General features: G+C 29.1%; 5 protein-coding genes across 5 annotated transcripts; 1 reads left to right on the top strand and 4 right to left on the bottom strand.

Moving 5' to 3' along the window:
* Positions 1-317: 317 nt before the first annotated feature.
* Positions 318-908, bottom strand: LOC118646231. The gene is made up of 2 exons (XM_036288692.1): positions 576-908; positions 318-493 (listed from the first exon to the last, which is right to left on the bottom strand). Exons 1-2 carry the CDS (start codon positions 745-747, stop codon positions 348-350), a joined length of 318 nt encoding a protein of 105 aa, XP_036144585.1. The 5' UTR covers positions 748-908; the 3' UTR covers positions 318-347.
* A 997-nt stretch (positions 909-1905) lies between these two features.
* Positions 1906-3511, bottom strand: LOC114254207. The gene is made up of 2 exons (XM_028189844.2): positions 3271-3511; positions 1906-2418 (listed from the first exon to the last, which is right to left on the bottom strand). The coding sequence occupies exons 1-2, from the start codon at positions 3494-3496 to the stop codon at positions 2246-2248; spliced, it is 399 nt and encodes a 132-aa protein (XP_028045645.1). The 5' UTR covers positions 3497-3511; the 3' UTR covers positions 1906-2245.
* An 11722-nt stretch (positions 3512-15233) lies between these two features.
* On the bottom strand, positions 15234-15824 carry LOC118646245. The gene is made up of 2 exons (XM_036288715.1): positions 15492-15824; positions 15234-15409 (listed from the first exon to the last, which is right to left on the bottom strand). Exons 1-2 carry the CDS (start codon positions 15661-15663, stop codon positions 15264-15266), a joined length of 318 nt encoding a protein of 105 aa, XP_036144608.1. The 5' UTR covers positions 15664-15824; the 3' UTR covers positions 15234-15263.
* Positions 15825-16821: 997 nt separating this feature from the next.
* LOC118646252 lies at positions 16822-18427 on the bottom strand. Its single transcript, XM_036288745.1, has 2 exons — positions 18187-18427; positions 16822-17334 (listed from the first exon to the last, which is right to left on the bottom strand). The coding sequence occupies exons 1-2, from the start codon at positions 18410-18412 to the stop codon at positions 17162-17164; spliced, it is 399 nt and encodes a 132-aa protein (XP_036144638.1). The 5' UTR covers positions 18413-18427; the 3' UTR covers positions 16822-17161.
* Positions 18428-20127: 1700 nt separating this feature from the next.
* Positions 20128-21913, top strand: LOC114254206. The gene has a single exon (XM_028189842.2). The coding sequence runs from the start codon at positions 20157-20159 to the stop codon at positions 21903-21905; it is 1749 nt and encodes a 582-aa protein (XP_028045643.1). The 5' UTR covers positions 20128-20156; the 3' UTR covers positions 21906-21913.
* The last annotated feature ends 632 nt before the right edge of the window (positions 21914-22545 follow it).

Raw genomic sequence — 22545 nt, 5'->3', positions numbered from 1 at the left:
TAACTTAAATTATGACTTTTTAATTTTATGCAAATAAAGCTTTTTAAAATTAACTTTTACTTAAACTTGTGTTAATTTAATCTTAATGTAACTTTATGTAAATTAGTTTTTTATTCGTGTGACTTTTAATTTAACTAAATTAATTTATAATCCATTAACTTAATTTAATTATAAAAATCTATTAACTTACCCAACTCTGATACTTGATGACTAGATTGCACTTGGTTATTAGATTGCAATTGTTGAATTTCTAATGGTTGAAACAAAGAGCCTCTTTTCTGATATAATCTTTTTTTTCGATTTTTTTCGATAAGGTCAGACTGTCTTTGCGACCCTTCACTATTTTTTTAAATACGGGATCCATTCATGTCGATACATCTTTTCGAAAGATATGCAGGGAGACTATTAACTAGATCTTCCACTTGAGCTGAACTATATTTGCGATCTTCAGTATTTTCAATTGTCAAATTTTCAAGCCAATTCCTGTAATAATCTGCAAATCAAAACATTGGGTATTAAACTAATTATTATCAAAAATATGCATAACACCAACAGAATACAAAAATGTATCTCACATTTAGCAACGTTTACAAAAGAATTTGAAAACGATTCTAGATCTGGACTTTGGGGTTTTTTGTATCTCATTTTTCGGGCCTTGTCACCATAAACTCCTATAAGAAGTGTTATGGCCCAATCAGAATGCTCTTTGACTGTGTTAAGATTTTGATAAGCATATTTGGAGCACATAATTCCGTCACCAAGAAGTATCTAAATAAGTAACAGTTAATATAAAACTTAGCAATAGTTTAATTAACAAAAAAAAAAGATAAAAAATTGATATGTAAATACTACGTTTTAATTTAAGATTGAAGAAATATTAAAAGTATAAATATCACGTTTCATAAGTAAAGAACAAGAAAAATTTAATTAAAAAAAAACAGAATTAATTTTAATTAATATTTTTTTGTTGTTAAAAGTTGCTAAAAAAAAATTTGTTAAGTTTTTAAAAAAAAATAATACCTTTTCCTCAGATTCAGAGACTGCATTATTGTTTAAATGAAAAGGTTGCATTTCTAAAACAAAATTATTTATAATATTGTGTATGTGACACGCTTTATCAATACAAGCGCATTTTGTAAAAAAAAAAGAAAAAAGAAAAATGTACTAAGCCCTACTGGCCTGATACCTGATACTGTATAATCAGGAAAACTACATATCTAATACTTTTTCATTGGTTAAAGAAGACTTACGTATCACATTTTCCATATTTGTTATTTTTTTATTTAAACGAGTAACACTCTCTTCAAGTAAACGTTCAGTTACATTTTTTACAACCTTCTCCAAGTTTTTCTCAATTTTTTCTTCTAACTGTACTATTTTTTTCTCAAAAATACTTTCTAAATGCTCAACTTTTTTACAGTTAGCAAGTGCTTTATTTTTTTTCTTTAAATTAGCCTCTAATTGTTTAATTTTTTCTTGAAGACATTTTATTTCATTTTCCTGTTCTTCATTTTCTTCGTGTGTTTCTTTTTGTTTAATTTTTTTTTATTATAAATAAAAAAATTGATAATAAATTTATTAAAGACTTATATCAGTTTAGAAAGATTTATATTAACTAAATTGGATCTCGATTGCTAATATTATTGTCTAAATTATTTAATATTTTGTAATATGTATGCTAATTATTTATCTGTTGTCTTATTTTGAAACAATAAATGCTATAATTAGATTCAAATTAATTTAATTTTTTATACTAATAATTTTAAACTAATTTTTTATAATAAGTTTACCCTTATAAAAATGTAATACTAGACAATATTAAATTGGCCAGAAATTAATACTTATTTAAAATTTTTTAAAGTATTGCTGTTCGTATTTGTAATATTTAAAATAGATAATAATTACTGGCCCCAATTTAATACTATTCAGTATTACATTTTTATAATATTTTATATTTTAGAATTTAAATCTGTGTAAAAAATTTATTATCTCATGTAGAAAATAATATTATTTAAGCTACCGAGATCTAAACAAAATTCTCATCTATGTAACTTAGTATTAATAATGAATATTTCACTCATATTACATTAAGACTTACTTTCACTGGCTCAATTGTTTCATTTAATACATTGTTTTCAATAAATTGTGTGAACTCTTTATTGAAAGCACATTGTTTTTTATTTTTCTTAATTTTCTGTAAAATAAAATAGAAATACGTATAACTATATTATAGTAAACAATTTTTCTAATAACAAATAAAATAATTTTTACAGACCATCTGATCTTTATTTTTTTTTACAAAATCATTTACTGGTTCGTTCTCTTTCTCATCTTCTATTTCTGTGGATTCAGGTTCATCATGATCATTTTCTATATTTGGCCACCTGGGTCGCACATTATTTAAAGCTTCTAAAGATTCTGATATAAAAATATAAAGTGAAAACATAACAGCATGTAAAGCATATAAGATATTTTCTATCCTTGTTAAACATTTATAAAAAAATTACTTATAAAGTTTTCATAACAGATAGTTGCTGATACTGTTATTCATCACATAAACATTATTTATTAGAAAGCATAAAAAATTTAGTTAAAAAAAAATTTATATTACTGTTTAAATTAGATATTTCGACAGAGTATCAAATAGACATAATCATAATACTCTAAAATAAAATTTAATTAAAAAATTACATAAATTAGAAATATTATATAAAATTAGATATGTATAAAAACCATACTTTTATTTTGCAAAAATTTATCATGTTATTCAACATTTTTATTAAATTTTTACGAAGATAACTAAATGTAATATTCTAATTTGATTATTATATAATAATAACTAAATATTTTTTATATTTAGCAGACAGCACAAAGAAATATTTTATCATTTGCACATAAAAGAATTAATTAATTGAACAAAAATTATTTTGTTATATTCTGTCATATTTTCAGTACATATTTATTTATTTGTTGTTTTTAACAGTGTGCTAAAATAATCTCAAAGATCACACGTTGATTTAATTACAATAGATTGACTAAAAAACACATATATTTTGTAATAACAAATGTATCATTAAAGTTACTTGTTGATAAAGTCATTCAACATATTGTATAATTATTGAGAAATAAGTTAAGTGTTTTAAACCTTTATATGAGTATCAGCAGTTATTTTATTGTAATTGTAATTTTATCAAACAGAGGACATATTTTCACGAAACAAAAGCACAAATTATTCTTAAATTAATTGGATTTTACATGTTTAAAACTTACCTGCCATTGTGCCAATAACAGCATAATATTTTGATTCTTTCCCATTCTTGCTATTTAGACTTGTTCGAACAGAATATAATTTACCATACACATAATCGTTCACATTTTTAGGTTGAAATAGAATCTTTTGTCCTTTGCTATCCACATCACTTATTTTGGTTATTGCCACTTTTTCTTTTACGTTGTCTTTATATTTTACATACGCGAACCAATCAGACGTATCCATATCACTAGCCAAACTATTTATAACAATAGTCGAAATTTTATGATACTGACCAGCTTATCATAGGCAATTAAAACAATCAATCTTCATAAAAACATCTGCAAAAACACGTCTGTACATGCTCGCGCCTAACAGCCTCCAGCTATTGCTCTCTCACTCTAATATCAGCGTGCGTGCGCCTACGAAATGCGCAGTGAGTATAGGTTTGTTCAGTTTGCATGATCCATACTTCTATTCGCCCCAGTGCGCTCGTTGACCAATCACATTAATCAGTTGACGCGTTGCTGCGAATAGTATATGTATTCAAGCGTGCGACCCGAACAAACCCTGGAAGTCCACGATCTTTTCCGTTTTGAATTGTTATTAGAGAGAGTTGTTACTTATAATGGGCCGTTATAAACGCTATTTATTTTTGAACGAGAGTATCCCTCGGTGTACACAATGGTACCGACGTAAAAAACAAAACAAAGCAAAAAATATGCTTCAATTATATTCGGTAAAGTATCCATGTTATTAATAAGGGGAGAAACTCGTAGGAGCATATTAATTTCAATGATTTATAATTTCCCTAAAAAATAGTATAATTTCAATAATTTTTTTGCAGCTATAATAAGTTATCTTTTACAAAATTTGGATATGTTTTACTTACATTTGAAAGTGTACAAAATAATTTTTTTGTAAAAAAAATAAACATTTTGTTGCAAAAATAACGTGATCTCAAATAAACAAGGTTTTTATAATTTGTGTATTAGATAGAAAAAAAATCTAATAAACCAATTTAAATAAACTTTTTCTAGGTGAATCAAACAATTTTGTGAATCAAATGAAAAAAGATTTAATGATAATTTTTTGCAATAAAATGTTTAAATTTTTTCGTCAAAGTCGCAATTTTTTTTTCAAAATTACCTATTTCCATTCTTCAATTAAAAACTTTTTTTTACCATCCTACAAGGTATTGGCTTAAGGTTTAAGATGTACTTTTGGTTTTTTTTACTGAACAGAACGAGCTTTAGACAACACAATGTCCAAAATTGGGACATAAGACATCTTATTAAAGACGTCTTATTAAATTTTTTTGTACACTTTAAGATGTAAATTAACATTCAAAGTTTTATAAAAGATAACTTTTATTGTGGCTGCAAAAAATCATGCTATTTTTTGGCCTCCTAAACGAATTCTCCCCTTTAATTAACAGTTTTTTTTGTATAATTTTATGATTAAAACAAGTTTTTTTGCTGGTTCTCAACGTCTTTATTAATATCTGTAGATTGCTCAGCAAAAACTTGACCATAAAGCTTTACAAGAAGAACGGATTTTACCTCATTTAAGCTTTGATGAAAGGCAAGAAGAATATGTAAATTCTAATCAAGTCTGTACACAAATACCTCGTGTTGTATCAACAAGGAGCAGTACAATAGAAGTTCCAACCTCATCAACATTAGTTGCAGAAAATTTGCAAGTTTCACCAGTACTTCAATCTTCCTGTGATAAAGATTCAGATCCGATTGACTTGTTTTTAACTGAAAATTCTGTTACTAGTAATGATGAAGCTCAAGATGAGAGAAGTCATAATTTCAACTCTAAAAAAAGTATCACATTTGGAACTGAAAAAGAATCTGAATGTGGAATTGAAGATGAATCTGACCCAGAAGAGATTGTAGATTGTAGGAATAAATCTATTTTGAAAAATGTTGAACCATGTTTTCTACAAGATAAAAATTATTCCATTCTTAACGGTAAAGAATTTATGACAGATTTAAATTCTAAACAACAATCTCTCTGTCCATGTACTGAAACTGCTGCTGCAGATGTTATGTTCATGTGTTTAATATTAGGGCTAAGACATAATTTATCATGGGAAGCTCAAATAGATATTTTAAAAATGTTCAATACTATTTATGGAGATAATACGATTAAAGTAACAAAATATAGCTATTTCCAATTGTTAGATACAGAGAGAGAAAACATATCTTTTCATATTTATTGCCCCGACTGTGAGATATATCTTGGAATAAAGAAAGAATTGAAAGGGAATGAGATATGTACAAACTGTGATGCTAATATTGATGTTTCAAATTCATCAAATTTCTTTATCTCAGTATCTTTAGAGTCTCAGTTAAAAAAATTGATTAAAGACAATAATTTTGTCCATGCTGTAATGAATCATAGATTTAATCGAAATAAAATAAAAGAAGATGCTTTGGAAGATATTTATGATGGAGAAGAATACAAAAAGCATTTTGAGAATGGTGGTATATTATCTTCACCATATAATTTATCTTATTTTTTTTTCACTGATGGTATTCACACAGGTAAATCGAATAACAAGACACTTTGGCCAATATATCTAACTATAAATGAATTACCAGTTTCAGAACGAAACAAGTATGTTTTGCTTGCTGGCTTGTACATAGGGTCCAAAGATCCTAATCAGAAAGTTTTTTTACAGCCATTTATCAATGAAGCCAATAAGCTTTCTACAGAAGGATTCAGATGGATGCATAATGGCAATGAAATTATTAGTAAAGTTATTCCACTTTGTTGCATTGCTGATTCAGTTGCAAGGTATCAATTACTTAATTTTCAATCATTTGCTGCCTACTATGGTTGCACATTTTGTTATCAAAAGTCGGAACGTACACGGAGAGGACAAAGATTTACAATTTCAATTTATCCTGCTGAAGAAAGAACATTGGAATCCACGAAAAAAGATTTACTTGAAACATTTGAAAGAAAAGATGAAATAAATAAAAACAAAAGACAATATAGAGGAGTAAAAGGTTTTTCACCGTTAATGTCATTAAATTTCTTCAATTTTATAAATGGATTTGTGGTTGATTATATGCATAACATTCTACTTGGAGTAACGAAACTACATACTGAACTTATTCTACAATATACTTATAAAAAGTTTTGGCATATCTCAGAAAGTGTAGGAATAAGCCATGTGCTGAGCACGATTGACGAAAGGCTTTTAATAATACGTCCTCCGTCTTCTATAACAAGGACCCCTCGCTCTATCAAAGATATAAGTAAATGGAAAGCGTCCGAATGGAGAGCATGGTTATTATTTTATTCTGTGCCATGTTTTAAAGGTTTGCTGAAGAAGAAATATATAAATCACATTGCTATGTTATCTGCAGCAACTAATATTTTATTACAAAAATCAATGACACGTGAAGAAGTATTTCGAGCTCATAAACTTTTTTTGTGCTATATGTATTTATTTCAAAAGTATTTTAGTGAAGAAAACATGGTGTACAATATTCATCTTTTGTCACATATTTGCAAAGGTGTTCTCAACTGGGGTCCATTATGGACTCATAATTCCTTTCTATACGAAGGTCAAAACCGTTATCTTATGCAATTATATCATAGTCCTTCGAATGTTATTTTACAAATTGCACGCAAGTTTCTTATTTATACTTCAATACCCTATTTGTGTTCAAACCTTGTTTTGTCAAAAAACACTATTGAGTTTTCCGAGAAAATTTAAAAAAAAAACTTTATTTATTTCATGCGTTGTGGATACGAAATTATACTTTTAGGAAGAGGGGAAAAATATTCATTATCAGATGAGCAAGAGCAGTTACTTGGGATAAATGATATGTTAACTGAAAATTGTTTAGCTTATCAGAGAATGATTTATAAGCAAATAAGATATACATGTAGTAGATATTGTGACAACAAACTTAATAATGATTCATATATATTAATTAACTCTGGAGAAACTGTTGTGATTAGATTAATTTTTAAATTGCCAAGTAGTCAAATTAATTGTGCAGTCGTTTACTATGCACGATGAATCTGTTATTAGAAATACAAATATTACCAATTTCCATATTCAGAAAATAGATAGCTATAGCCATTTAAAATGTATTGATGTAAATCAGATAATAAGTCAATGCGTTTTTATAAGTGTACCATGTGCGAACTATGTATGTAAAATGCCATTTGGCTGTTATGGAGATTAGTAGTTGAGATTATCTTATTGTAATGCCTGTCACCTGTTTTGTTTTTTTATATTTACTAAAAATTGTTTCAGATTCTCAACAATAATAATATTGCTGTTTTACTATAACAATAAAAATAAAAATTATATTATTTATGTTTAGTTAAACTTCAACATTTTTTGGTAAACTTTGGTAACAAACGTGCTTGCATATTTGACAAGTTTATTTGAATGTGTGTGGCTTAAGATTATATTATTTGTAATATCGGATTGGAAAATTTTTTAATCAAAGAAATAAAATTTTGATTATGTTTCTTATATGTGTAATTTATTATGATAGTTTCCCTTGTTAGTGAGTGTTAAAAAAATTGTTTATGCGTATTAATAATATTAATTACGGGTTTCTTAAGATATTTACAGTTTAAACTTATTTACATCAAGTTATTATTTACAGTAGTTTCATAAACGATTTAAGTGTTTCTAATATATATATAGTAATCTCTGAAAAGTATTTTGCTTGTGTTTGATTTGAATAAATTAAAAAAAAATATTTTTATGTTGTTAAGATGTTTATTAACTGTTTATAAACAGAATGTTTGGAAGATGTTGAGAGATTGTTTTAATGTACGCTGAAATCAATGTTACATAATTGTTTTCAAAATGTTTCTTGTAAAGTGTTTAAATGCTATTTAATGATATAGTCTCCAACATTTCTATAAAAGTTTTCTAAATGTTTGTAAAATGTTATGTCAGTAAAAGATTAACTGTTTGAAAAGTGTTTTGCTTGTGTTTGATTGAATGTTAAAAAAATATCTTTATGTTGTAAAGATGTTTATTAACTGTTTATAAACAGGAATGTTTGAAAGATGTTGAGAGATTGTTTTAATGTGCGATGAAATCAATGTTACATAATTGTTTTCAAAATGTTTCTTGTAAAGTGTTTAAGTGCTATTTAATGACATAATCTCAAACATTTCTATGAAAGTTTTCTAAATGTTTGTAAAATGTTGTGTCAGTAGAAGATTATCAAAGTGTTTATAACGTGCTTCTAAACAGCGTAAACATTAATAAAACTCTTCATAAACAATGTAAACATCGACAAAACTCTTTATAAACAGAAATAAACACACTTTTACGATAAAAATTTTCGTCAGGGATTATCATCTTGACAAACTTAGAATCTATCTTCTTCTTCATCTTTATTCATCTTCGTGCAAAGCGACTTGGATCATCGGCTTTCTAGTCGCGCCCGGGTTGCATTTTGAAAAACACGAAAAGCAAACGCTGGTGGAATGAAGGGCGCATAAGAAATATTTATTATACCCCAATAGAGTCGACTTGTAATTCCATAATTAATTTCATAAGTTTATCTTTTTTTGTATATTTAGATCTATAATTTCACATACGCATCGAAGTAACTTGAACACGAATTATATAAATCATTGTATCGAAACATGCTGGTAATTTCCACTTCATTACGTATTCCCTTCTTCCGCGAGAATAAAGTGCAGGATTTCGATTCTTCGTTCACGCGACGAAACGATATGGTTGGACGACGAATCACTCTCCGCGCGAGAAAAATATAACTCTCACGATAATTGCGAGGATAGCGCCCTTAAATTAATACGTGAGCAAGCGCGGTCACACGAATACATGCGAGCCTCAACTCACGATTGTGTTTTAAAGCTTCGGCACACGATATGATTTTTCATGTTAGATCGCATACGAGACATCTTATTATGTATCTTAATTGATTCAAATAATTATATTACCAATCGTAACCCAATCGTAGACGCCTCGTACGCATGCTAGCATGAAAAATCGTATCATGTGCCAAAAGCTTTAAATACGATCTTAGGGAGAGACGCCATTGCGCCATCGCGTCACCACACCTTATCCATTCCTGAAAGAGAGAATTTTATCCGCGCGTGATCCCAACGTAAACCTTTCTTCCGCACGATTTGCTCATCTCTCTTTTGTCGCGCCCTTTTCTCTTCCTTTCTCGCTCTCGTTCCAAATTAATTAAAATAATACAACAAATCCTCATTCCAACTATCGCAGACCCCGCCGTCGATGTAAAAAACCGTGGGAATGTGTCTTACGCCTGGAATTGCATAGTTCCGCAAGGGCACTACGTAGTAACCTGTTGAATTCGTAGCTCGCCCTTCTGCGTTGCCTCCTTGTCCAATTTAACGGTCGGCACTCGAAGCGTAAAAACACAAACTGACTCGGGGAGATTACACAGCTGAAACATATCGTGTTCGTCGCTCCCTTGACTCTCAACTCTCGCTTAGCTCTTGTCGTCCTCTAGCCTGTTTAGAACAAGCGTAACGTCAGTTTACCTGCAAAATTAAAATTGTCGCTTGACAAAACTGGCGACAGATCGTCGCGCGATCCCAATACCTGACATCCGGCGAAATCAAAGGTCGCGGTCCTCAGGTAACAAAACAAAAATAATAGAAGAGAAGGTGGTAATATGGCCACCCGTTTATATTTTATTTAATAACTTTGTTAATCACCGATGTTGAAATTTTACGATTATATTTATCAAAATGTTGCTCATTAGATTTCAATTCAAAGTTATAAACTATTTATTATATTATATATTATTTACAAAAATGTAACTTCATAATGAGCGAAGAGAAATAGGGAAGGTAATATGGCCACTGTTACGTTCGATGAAAATTTTTCAATGATTTCATCTCACGTTCGCGCACCGCGCTCTCGCGTGCTCCGCCGGAGCACCCGTCTCACCGAGCGCTCCCCTCCCCACGAAATCAGACGCGCGGAGTATCAGCGCGTACACCCTACGCTTATACTCTTTATTAATATTATTGTTATCACGTGCGTAATTATTACCTCAATTGTTAAGGCTCAAATCCATCGAATCATGCCGCGTATAGTTAAAAATTTCATTAAAAGAGCAACATTCTTTCGTCGCCTTTCTATTACTATTAACGACAGGGTGCAACCGCCACCCCTCAACTCTCTTGTTAATTGATAATACTGCAATCCGTCGCAGTCATGCTATAGGTCTTTCACATTATTAACAACCTGAAATAATGTGAATAGTTTTCAACCATGCGGTTCACGCGTGACACCCTCGCGCTACCGAAGAATCGGTCCAGCCGCGGAGCGCGTGTACCAAGTGGGATAACAATAGCTCGAGCATTATTCCAATCGGGAAGTAAGAGTAAGATAGAACGAGTAAAGTAATTACAAAGGTATGCGGTTTAATTGCTCCGCTCACAGAGGTGATAGGGGGAAGGCGAAGGAAGCATTCGAACGCTAATCACCCTGGCTACCTCTTGACCGAAGTTTATATTGATCCGAATAAAAATTAGAAACTATGAAAATTCAAAGTAATGGTTATTTGTCGCGGAATTTTCCATGGATTTGAGCTTCCCTACACCCGCGTACCCCTAGGACCCCCTAGTTTTCGGGGGATATATAAGGAGCGCGAGAGCCTCAGGAAGCAGCATTCTCGCTCCCATAACGAGTCGCGCTGGCCAGTAGACGTTACTCTGAAGAAAGTACTATCCACGCGATAATTATTAGCCTTCGTGCTCTTACTACTACAAGGTATACGACATCGAGACTATTAAATTCTTGATAGAATTTAAACAAGAAACCGAGCAGTGCGTAAGTAATATCTCTCGTACATACAAGCGCCGTAAAATCATTGTCAAGTGTAGACTCACTCAACTTTGTTTAAAATAAAGTTTTGTTTTCTCTCTCTTAAAAGAAAAATCTGTTCAATATAACTGTTTTTTTTTTATATATACCTAGTGGCTAAAAAAAAAAAATCTATAGTCCGCGAAAAATTATTAGTGGGGCAAAATACGGGGCAAAACCATCCTCGGTGCTCCCAAAAATATTCTGAAGCGATATAGCGACTTCCCTGAATCCTCATCCTGGAAGCTGGGCGCTACGATTCAGGCGCCTGCTTCCTCCCTGAACTTCAAGCCAGGGGCGCCTACCGGGGCGCTTAAGTTAGGAGGTGTCCAGGGGACAACGGGCGCCTATTAAGGCGCTTCTCATCCCCTACGTCGTCCCTCCATCTAAACTGTGCACCATAGGGCAGCCCATAGGGCGCTCTCCCTCACAAACGCCCCATCTTTCCTTTGGCGTGGGATTTGTTGCGCCCTCCCTGGGCGCTCCCCCCTCACGCTGTCTACGCCTTGTCGCAATTAGTACGCTCTTCCTCCCAATAATATCCGAGAAAGTACCCACAAAAGAAAAGAGGTACTCTCCTTTTTTTTTTAATTATTATTACTTTGGCCTAAAAATCAATTCCTAAAAACGGAAACTTTAAATACGGAAATTTTTGAATACTGTTACAACGAGCACGCAGAATGGAAACACTATTTTTCATCTTCTCGCCGTTTACGTTTCTCATCTATAGATGCTACCACTGGATTTAGTTTATCTAAACGTCATTAGAAAGTCAAACCTTTATTTTTCCATTTTGTTTGTTATATATGATGCGTCCAAAATCGGAACGGCACCGCCGTCGAAAGCGTGATCCGCGAACTATTACCCACATAGCTAGTTCGCAGCAGTACCTCTCGGGCCTTCAAAATTTTCACAACTCGCGTTCTTGCTCTGTGGGTCTGCTCTAGCAGAACGTGACGCGGATATCACTCTTACGGAAGGTCTCTGTGCGATAGCATCGAACACTATTTTCGAGACATTAATCGCTTTGTGCTTTTTGTGTGATTGAACTCTAAGACGTGTGCTCTATACTGTGGCTCTTCTCGTACGCGTAACATTTATAGTCCATCTTTTGATTCGTCCTTTTCCTTATCGCTTCCCGTAGGAAAAAATTATGCAAAAATTATGTTTTTGCAGAATTTTTCTGCAGAATATTTTACGCTTGATCAGTTTGAATAGATTTTTACGTGTGAATCTCTGTACTTGAATCTCTTGGTTCGAATAAAATAGCCTTTTTAAATTATAAGATTTGTTGCGATTACGTGAATTAAAATCTCTTTGATCCAGTTAACAAATTATCCATTAAGAAACAACATGATTCAAACGGTGAAAATCACGCGCCTTCGTTGAATTGACGACTGTTATATTACATCTACGGAAAAAATAGTTTCAAACATTAATATCAAATATTAAAGCAGTAATTAAACTGCAATACTTAAAACAGCATCAAATTAATATTTTATTTATTGATTATTGTTTAATATAAAAAATTTTTTTGCTTATGCAATGATTTAATTTTTAAATAATTTTAGAATCTTAAATTTTAATAAAAAATATATTTTTCCAATATTATAATAGTCTAAAGAGCATAATATGTAATTGTATTTAGAAATAATGATATTAAAAATTATAATTTTTAAAATATTATTTTTTATTCAATTTTTTTTTCTCTTATCTTTTTCTTTTATGAAAATTATTATTGAATAATAAGAATATATTTTTCTTAATGAAACTATCTATTCTTCATATAATATTTAACGCTTGTACAATTTTATTTTAATATTTAGCACATTTGGAATATATAAAGATATTCTCAAAGAAAGAATGTCTTCTTTTTCTGTAGTGTCTTCTTTGTGTGCATCTTTTTTGTACGTTAAGAGTTACATCTCTCTTTTTTTGTTCTTTGGCGCAGTTTCGGTGTTTGATGTAAAATTCTTAAAGGGCGATGAACGTTTCCTTTACTGAGCCCCGCTTGGATTCTTGCAGGTGCCGATCGCCGTCAACAAGAAGAAGCTTTACTTCAAGGTGGTGCAGGGACCGAGGGAGAACCAGACTGTGAAGACAATGATAGTGGCGTTAACGCCGCCGTTATCCAAGGATATGTGAATATATGAATTATTCCGTTAGTGGCGGGGATAATTCACATATTCACAATTGACAGACTTCTCGAGGTGCCGAGCACCGAGCGCCGAACACCGAATGGTTCTAAGTTTGTGAAAATAGTGTTGTAGGGCATGGTAGTGTAGGTGCCCTACATCCCTGGCGAAAATAGAGTGTTTATTAAAAATTTATAAGATGTTTGCTTAAAGTCGAGGAAATGTTTTAATTGAGCTTTAAAACATTTATTGAATTGTTTAGGAAATAGAAATTTAAACATGGAATTGTTTATCAAATGTTACAGTTATGTTTGATAGACGTTCTGAAAGTGTTGTGTAATATTCGTTATGTTTAAGAAATGTTTAAGAGATATTATGCAGTTTTCACGATATTATGCAGAACATTCCTTAAACATTATGAGAACACCACAAAACATTTCCCGAACGTATATCAAACATAACTGTGAACATCTCATGAACAATTCCATGTTTAAATTTCCATCTCATAAACAATTCATAATGTGTTTTAAAACTCAATTAAAACATCTTCTCAACATTTAAGCAAACATCATAAACATCTCATAAACTTTTGATAAACATTACTTTCGCTGGGTATAATGTTTATACAGTGTTTTCTTATTGTTGTTAAGACATTTGTAATGACGTTTCCAAGTGTTTGGTGCAAGTTAAGAATTTGTTCTTAAACTTAATTTAATAAACGTTTACAAAACATATTTTTGTTTCTTATAATTATATTAAAACAATTTTCTTAAATGTAGAGTTATACCTTTATTTATGCAAAAAAATTTAAGAGACTAATGTTTATGGGCCTATAGTTCTACTATTAAAAATTATAATCTTAGTTTAATATACTTTTTTTTATTTTTTAAAAATAAAAAAATAAAAGCAAAGTGATTAAAATTATACTCATTATTATAACAGAGGTATTTGTATTTATAACTATTTTTATTTAATACTATTATAGATAATACTATTTATTAATATAGATTTAAATATAAAATATTATTTTATTTTTATTGTTTTCTTCTACATAACATGTAGATCAGTACTACGTCCGATTTCTAAAAGATAAACAAAAACAATAATTAGAATTAATTTGAACCACTTTCTTAATACATTAAAAAGTAGTTGTAAATAAATTTACCGCAATTTTCTGTTGTTGTACTCTGCGGTCCATACGTATTATAAGGAATTGGCAAATTCCAGCTACAGCCAGGCTGCGATATTTGCGTGTTTAGTAGTTCAAAATGCTGTTGATTTTGTTGTTGGACTCTTGGTGGCTCTTGATTATGATTAGATTGCACTTGACAGGGTTGGGTAACTAGTTAAAAAGTTGAAAGTTTATAATAAAGTTAAGAAGTTAATAACTTAATTTGATTTAATTAATTTTTAATAATTTAATTTTTAATTTTAATTAGTTATTTTTTAAATATATATACTTTAACTTATTAACTTTTTTAAAGTTATAAATTTTACTTAAGCAAAAGAAAAAAAAATTATACAATAAAAATACAAAATTCTACTTACAAATAATATTTTTGTTACTTTATATAATTAATATTGTAACTTAATTTACAAATAAAATATTAAACATATTTGATGATCGATATTGTAATTATATTGATAATCTTAAATAAATGTAACTTAAATTATGACTTTTTAATTTTATGCAAATAAAGCTTTTTAAAATTAACTTTTACTTAAACTTGTGTTAATTTAATCTTAATGTAACTTTATGTAAATTAGTTTTTTATTCGTGTGACTTTTAATTTAACTAAATTAATTTATAATCCATTAACTTAATTTAATTATAAAAATCTATTAACTTACCCAACTCTGATACTTGATGACTAGATTGCACTTGGTTATTAGATTGCAATTGTTGAATTTCTAATGATTGAAACAAAGAGCCTCTTTTCTGATATAATCTTTTTTTTCGATTTTTTTCGATAAGGTCAGACTGTCTTTGCGACCCTTCACTATTTTTTTAAATACGGGATCCATTCATGTCGATACATCTTTTCGAAAGATATGCAGGGAGACTATTAACTAGATCTTCCACTTGAGCTGAACTATATTTGCGATCTTCAGTATTTTCAATTGTCAAATTTTCAAGCCAATTCCTGTAATAATCTGCAAATCAAAACATTGGGTATTAAACTAATTATTATCAAAAATATGCATAACACCAACAGAATACAAAAATGTATCTCACATTTAGCAACGTTTACAAAAGAATTTGAAAACGATTCTAGATCTGGACTTTGGGGTTTTTTGTATCTCATTTTTCGGGCCTTGTCACCATAAACTCCTATAAGAAGTGTTATGGCCCAATCAGAATGCTCTTTGACTGTGTTAAGATTTTGATAAGCATATTTGGAGCACATAATTCCGTCACCAAGAAGTATCTAAATAAGTAACAGTTAATATAAAACTTAGCAATAGTTTAATTAACAAAAAAAAAAGATAAAAAATTGATATGTAAATACTACGTTTTAATTTAAGATTGAAGAAATATTAAAAGTATAAATATCACGTTTCATAAGTAAAGAACAAGAAAAATTTAATTAAAAAAAAACAGAATTAATTTTAATTAATATTTTTTTGTTGTTAAAAGTTGCTAAAAAAAAATTTGTTAAGTTTTTAAAAAAAAATAATACCTTTTCCTCAGATTCAGAGACTGCATTATTGTTTAAATGAAAAGGTTGCATTTCTAAAACAAAATTATTTATAATATTGTGTATGTGACACGCTTTATCAATACAAGCGCATTTTGTAAAAAAAAAAGAAAAAAGAAAAATGTACTAAGCCCTACTGGCCTGATACCTGATACTGTATAATCAGGAAAACTACATATCTAATACTTTTTCATTGGTTAAAGAAGACTTACGTATCACATTTTCCATATTTGTTATTTTTTTATTTAAACGAGTAACACTCTCTTCAAGTAAACGTTCAGTTACATTTTTTACAACCTTCTCCAAGTTTTTCTCAATTTTTTCTTCTAACTGTACTATTTTTTTCTCAAAAATACTTTCTAAATGCTCAACTTTTTTACAGTTAGCAAGTGCTTTATTTTTTTTCTTTAAATTAGCCTCTAATTGTTTAATTTTTTCTTGAAGACATTTTATTTCATTTTCCTGTTCTTCATTTTCTTCGTGTGTTTCTTTTTGTTTAATTTTTTTTTATTATAAATAAAAAAATTGATAATAAATTTATTAAAGACTTATATCAGTTTAGAAAGATTTATATTAACTAAATTGGATCTCGATTGCTAATATTATTGTCTAAATTATTTAATATTTTGTAATATGTATGCTAATTATTTATCTGTTGTCTTATTTTGAAACAATAAATGCTATAATTAGATTCAAATTAATTTAATTTTTTATACTAATAATTTTAAACTAATTTTTTATAATAAGTTTACCCTTATAAAAATGTAATACTAGACAATATTAAATTGGCCAGAAATTAATACTTATTTAAAATTTTTTAAAGTATTGCTGTTCGTATTTGTAATATTTAAAATAGATAATAATTACTGGCCCCAATTTAATACTATTCAGTATTACATTTTTATAATATTTTATATTTTAGAATTTAAATCTGTGTAAAAAATTTATTATCTCATGTAGAAAATAATATTATTTAAGCTACCGAGATCTAAACAAAATTCTCATCTATGTAACTTAGTATTAATAATGAATATTTCACTCATATTACATTAAGACTTACTTTCACTGGCTCAATTGTTTCATTTAATACATTGTTTTCAATAAATTGTGTGAACTCTTTATTGAAAGCACATTGTTTTTTATTTTTCTTAATTTTCTGTAAAATAAAATAGAAATACGTATAACTATATTATAGTAAACAATTTTTCTAATAACAAATAAAATAATTTTTACAGACCATCTGATCTTTATTTTTTTTTACAAAATCATTTACTGGTTCGTTCTCTTTCTCATCTTCTATTTCTGTGGATTCAGGTTCATCATGATCATTTTCTATATTTGGCCACCTGGGTCGCACATTATTTAAAGCTTCTAAAGATTCTGATATAAAAATATAAAGTGAAAACATAACAGCATGTAAAGCATATAAGATATTTTCTATCCTTGTTAAACATTTATAAAAAAATTACTTATAAAGTTTTCATAACAGATAGTTGCTGATACTGTTATTCATCACATAAACATTATTTATTAGAAAGCATAAAAAATTTAGTTAAAAAAAAATTTATATTACTGTTTAAATTAGATATTTCGACAGAGTATCAAATAGACATAATCATAATACTCTAAAATAAAATTTAATTAAAAAATTACATAAATTAGAAATATTATATAAAATTAGATATGTATAAAAACCATACTTTTATTTTGCAAAAATTTATCATGTTATTCAACATTTTTATTAAATTTTTACGAAGATAACTAAATGTAATATTCTAATTTGATTATTATATAATAATAACTAAATATTTTTTATATTTAGCAGACAGCACAAAGAAATATTTTATCATTTGCACATAAAAGAATTAATTAATTGAACAAAAATTATTTTGTTATATTCTGTCATATTTTCAGTACATATTTATTTATTTGTTGTTTTTAACAGTGTGCTAAAATAATCTCAAAGATCACACGTTGATTTAATTACAATAGATTGACTAAAAAACACATATATTTTGTAATAACAAATGTATCATTAAAGTTACTTGTTGATAAAGTCATTCAACATATTGTATAATTATTGAGAAATAAGTTAAGTGTTTTAAACCTTTATATGAGTATCAGCAGTTATTTTATTGTAATTGTAATTTTATCAAACAGAGGACATATTTTCACGAAACAAAAGCACAAATTATTCTTAAATTAATTGGATTTTACATGTTTAAAACTTACCTGCCATTGTGCCAATAACAGCATAATATTTTGATTCTTTCCCATTCTTGCTATTTAGACTTGTTCGAACAGAATATAATTTACCATACACATAATCGTTCACATTTTTAGGTTGAAATAGAATCTTTTGTCCTTTGCTATCCACATCACTTATTTTGGTTATTGCCACTTTTTCTTTTACGTTGTCTTTATATTTTACATACGCGAACCAATCAGACGTATCCATATCACTAGCCAAACTATTTATAACAATAGTCGAAATTTTATGATACTGACCAGCTTATCATAGGCAATTAAAACAATCAATCTTCATAAAAACATCTGCAAAAACACGTCTGTACATGCTCGCGCCTAACAGCCTCCAGCTATTGCTCTCTCACTCTAATATCAGCGTGCGTGCGCCTACGAAATGCGCAGTGAGTATAGGTTTGTTCAGTTTGCATGATCCATACTTCTATTCGCCCCAGTGCGCTCGTTGACCAATCACATTAATCAGTTGACGCGTTGCTGCGAATAGTATATGTATTCAAGCGTGCGACCCGAACAAACCCTGGAAGTCCACGATCTTTTCCGTTTTGAATTGTTATTAGAGAGAGTTGTTACTTATAATGGGCCGTTATAAACGCTATTTATTTTTGAACGAGAGTATCCCTCGGTGTACACAATGGTACCGACGTAAAAAACAAAACAAAGCAAAAAATATGCTTCAATTATATTCGGTAAAGTATCCATGTTATTAATAAGGGGAGAAACTCGTAGGAGCATATTAATTTCAATGATTTATAATTTCCCTAAAAAATAGTATAATTTCAATAATTTTTTTGCAGCTATAATAAGTTATCTTTTACAAAATTTGGATATGTTTTACTTACATTTGAAAGTGTACAAAATAATTTTTTTGTAAAAAAAATAAACATTTTGTTGCAAAAATAACGTGATCTCAAATAAACAAGGTTTTTATAATTTGTGTATTAGATAGAAAAAAAATCTAATAAACCAATTTAAATAAACTTTTTCTAGGTGAATCAAACAATTTTGTGAATCAAATGAAAAAAGATTTAATGATAATTTTTTGCAATAAAATGTTTAAATTTTTTCGTCAAAGTCGCAATTTTTTTTTCAAAATTACCTATTTCCATTCTTCAATTAAAAACTTTTTTTTACCATCCTACAAGGTATTGGCTTAAGGTTTAAGATGTACTTTTGGTTTTTTTTACTGAACAGAACGAGCTTTAGACAACACAATGTCCAAAATTGGGACATAAGACATCTTATTAAAGACGTCTTATTAAATTTTTTTGTACACTTTAAGATGTAAATTAACATTCAAAGTTTTATAAAAGATAACTTTTATTGTGGCTGCAAAAAATCATGCTATTTTTTGGCCTCCTAAACGAATTCTCCCCTTTAATTAACAGTTTTTTTTGTATAATTTTATGATTAAAACAAGTTTTTTTGCTGGTTCTCAACGTCTTTATTAATATCTGTAGATTGCTCAGCAAAAACTTGACCATAAAGCTTTACAAGAAGAACGGATTTTACCTCATTTAAGCTTTGATGAAAGGCAAGAAGAATATGTAAATTCTAATCAAGTCTGTACACAAATACCTCGTGTTGTATCAACAAGGAGCAGTACAATAGAAGTTCCAACCTCATCAACATTAGTTGCAGAAAATTTGCAAGTTTCACCAGTACTTCAATCTTCCTGTGATAAAGATTCAGATCCGATTGACTTGTTTTTAACTGAAAATTCTGTTACTAGTAATGATGAAGCTCAAGATGAGAGAAGTCATAATTTCAACTCTAAAAAAAGTATCACATTTGGAACTGAAAAAGAATCTGAATGTGGAATTGAAGATGAATCTGACCCAGAAGAGATTGTAGATTGTAGGAATAAATCTATTTTGAAAAATGTTGAACCATGTTTTCTACAAGATAAAAATTATTCCATTCTTAACGGTAAAGAATTTATGACAGATTTAAATTCTAAACAACAATCTCTCTGTCCATGTACTGAAACTGCTGCTGCAGATGTTATGTTCATGTGTTTAATATTAGGGCTAAGACATAATTTATCATGGGAAGCTCAAATAGATATTTTAAAAATGTTCAATACTATTTATGGAGATAATACGATTAAAGTAACAAAATATAGCTATTTCCAATTGTTAGATACAGAGAGAGAAAACATATCTTTTCATATTTATTGCCCCGACTGTGAGATATATCTTGGAATAAAGAAAGAATTGAAAGGGAATGAGATATGTACAAACTGTGATGCTAATATTGATGTTTCAAATTCATCAAATTTCTTTATCTCAGTATCTTTAGAGTCTCAGTTAAAAAAATTGATTAAAGACAATAATTTTGTCCATGCTGTAATGAATCATAGATTTAATCGAAATAAAATAAAAGAAGATGCTTTGGAAGATATTTATGATGGAGAAGAATACAAAAAGCATTTTGAGAATGGTGGTATATTATCTTCACCATATAATTTATCTTATTTTTTTTTCACTGATGGTATTCACACAGGTAAATCGAATAACAAGACACTTTGGCCAATATATCTAACTATAAATGAATTACCAGTTTCAGAACGAAACAAGTATGTTTTGCTTGCTGGCTTGTACATAGGGTCCAAAGATCCTAATCAGAAAGTTTTTTTACAGCCATTTATCAATGAAGCCAATAAGCTTTCTACAGAAGGATTCAGATGGATGCATAATGGCAATGAAATTATTAGTAAAGTTATTCCACTTTGTTGCATTGCTGATTCAGTTGCAAGGTATCAATTACTTAATTTTCAATCATTTGCTGCCTACTATGGTTGCACATTTTGTTATCAAAAGTCGGAACGTACACGGAGAGGACAAAGATTTACAATTTCAATTTATCCTGCTGAAGAAAGAACATTGGAATCCACGAAAAAAGATTTACTTGAAACATTTGAAAGAAAAGATGAAATAAATAAAAACAAAAGACAATATAGAGGAGTAAAAGGTTTTTCACCGTTAATGTCATTAAATTTCTTCAATTTTATAAATGGATTTGTGGTTGATTATATGCATAACATTCTACTTGGAGTAACGAAACTACATACTGAACTTATTCTACAATATACTTATAAAAAGTTTTGGCATATCTCAGAAAGTGTAGGAATAAGCCATGTGCTGAGCACGATTGACGAAAGGCTTTTAATAATACGTCCTCCGTCTTCTATAACAAGGACCCCTCGCTCTATCAAAGATATAAGTAAATGGAAAGCGTCCGAATGGAGAGCATGGTTATTATTTTATTCTGTGCCATGTTTTAAAGGTTTGCTGAAGAAGAAATATATAAATCACATTGCTATGTTATCTGCAGCAACTAATATTTTATTACAAAAATCAATGACACGTGAAGAAGTATTTCGAGCTCATAAACTTTTTTTGTGCTATATGTATTTATTTCAAAAGTATTTTAGTGAAGAAAACATGGTGTACAATATTCATCTTTTGTCACATATTTGCAAAGGTGTTCTCAACTGGGGTCCATTATGGACTCATAATTCCTTTCTATACGAAGGTCAAAACCGTTATCTTATGCAATTATATCATAGTCCTTCGAATGTTATTTTACAAATTGCACGCAAGTTTCTTATTTATACTTCAATACCCTATTTGTGTTCAAACCTTGTTTTGTCAAAAAACACTATTGAGTTTTCCGAGAAAATTTAAAAAAAAAACTTTATTTATTTCATGCGTTGTGGATACGAAATTATACTTTTAGGAAGAGGGGAAAAATATTCATTATCAGATGAGCAAGAGCAGTTACTTGGGATAAATGATATGTTAACTGAAAATTGTTTAGCTTATCAGAGAATGATTTATAAGCAAATAAGATATACATGTAGTAGATATTGTGACAACAAACTTAATAATGATTCATATATATTAATTAACTCTGGAGAAACTGTTGTGATTAGATTAATTTTTAAATTGCCAAGTAGTCAAATTAATTGTGCAGTCGTTTACTATGCACGATGAATCTGTTATTAGAAATACAAATATTACCAATTTCCATATTCAGAAAATAGATAGCTATAGCCATTTAAAATGTATTGATGTAAATCAGATAATAAGTCAATGCGTTTTTATAAGTGTACCATGTGCGAACTATGTATGTAAAATGCCATTTGGCTGTTATGGAGATTAGTAGTTGAGATTATCTTATTGTAATGCCTGTCACCTGTTTTGTTTTTTTATATTTACTAAAAATTGTTTCAGATTCTCAACAATAATAATATTGCTGTTTTACTATAACAATAAAAATAAAAATTATATTATTTATGTTTAGTTAAACTTCAACATTTTTTGG

This window comes from Monomorium pharaonis, chromosome 6 (assembly GCF_013373865.1).
Source record: "Monomorium pharaonis isolate MP-MQ-018 chromosome 6, ASM1337386v2, whole genome shotgun sequence".
Taxonomy (NCBI): Eukaryota; Metazoa; Arthropoda; class Insecta; order Hymenoptera; family Formicidae; genus Monomorium; species Monomorium pharaonis.
Note: the sequence above shows the minus strand (reverse complement) of the source record. Positions and strands in the feature narration are given on the sequence as shown.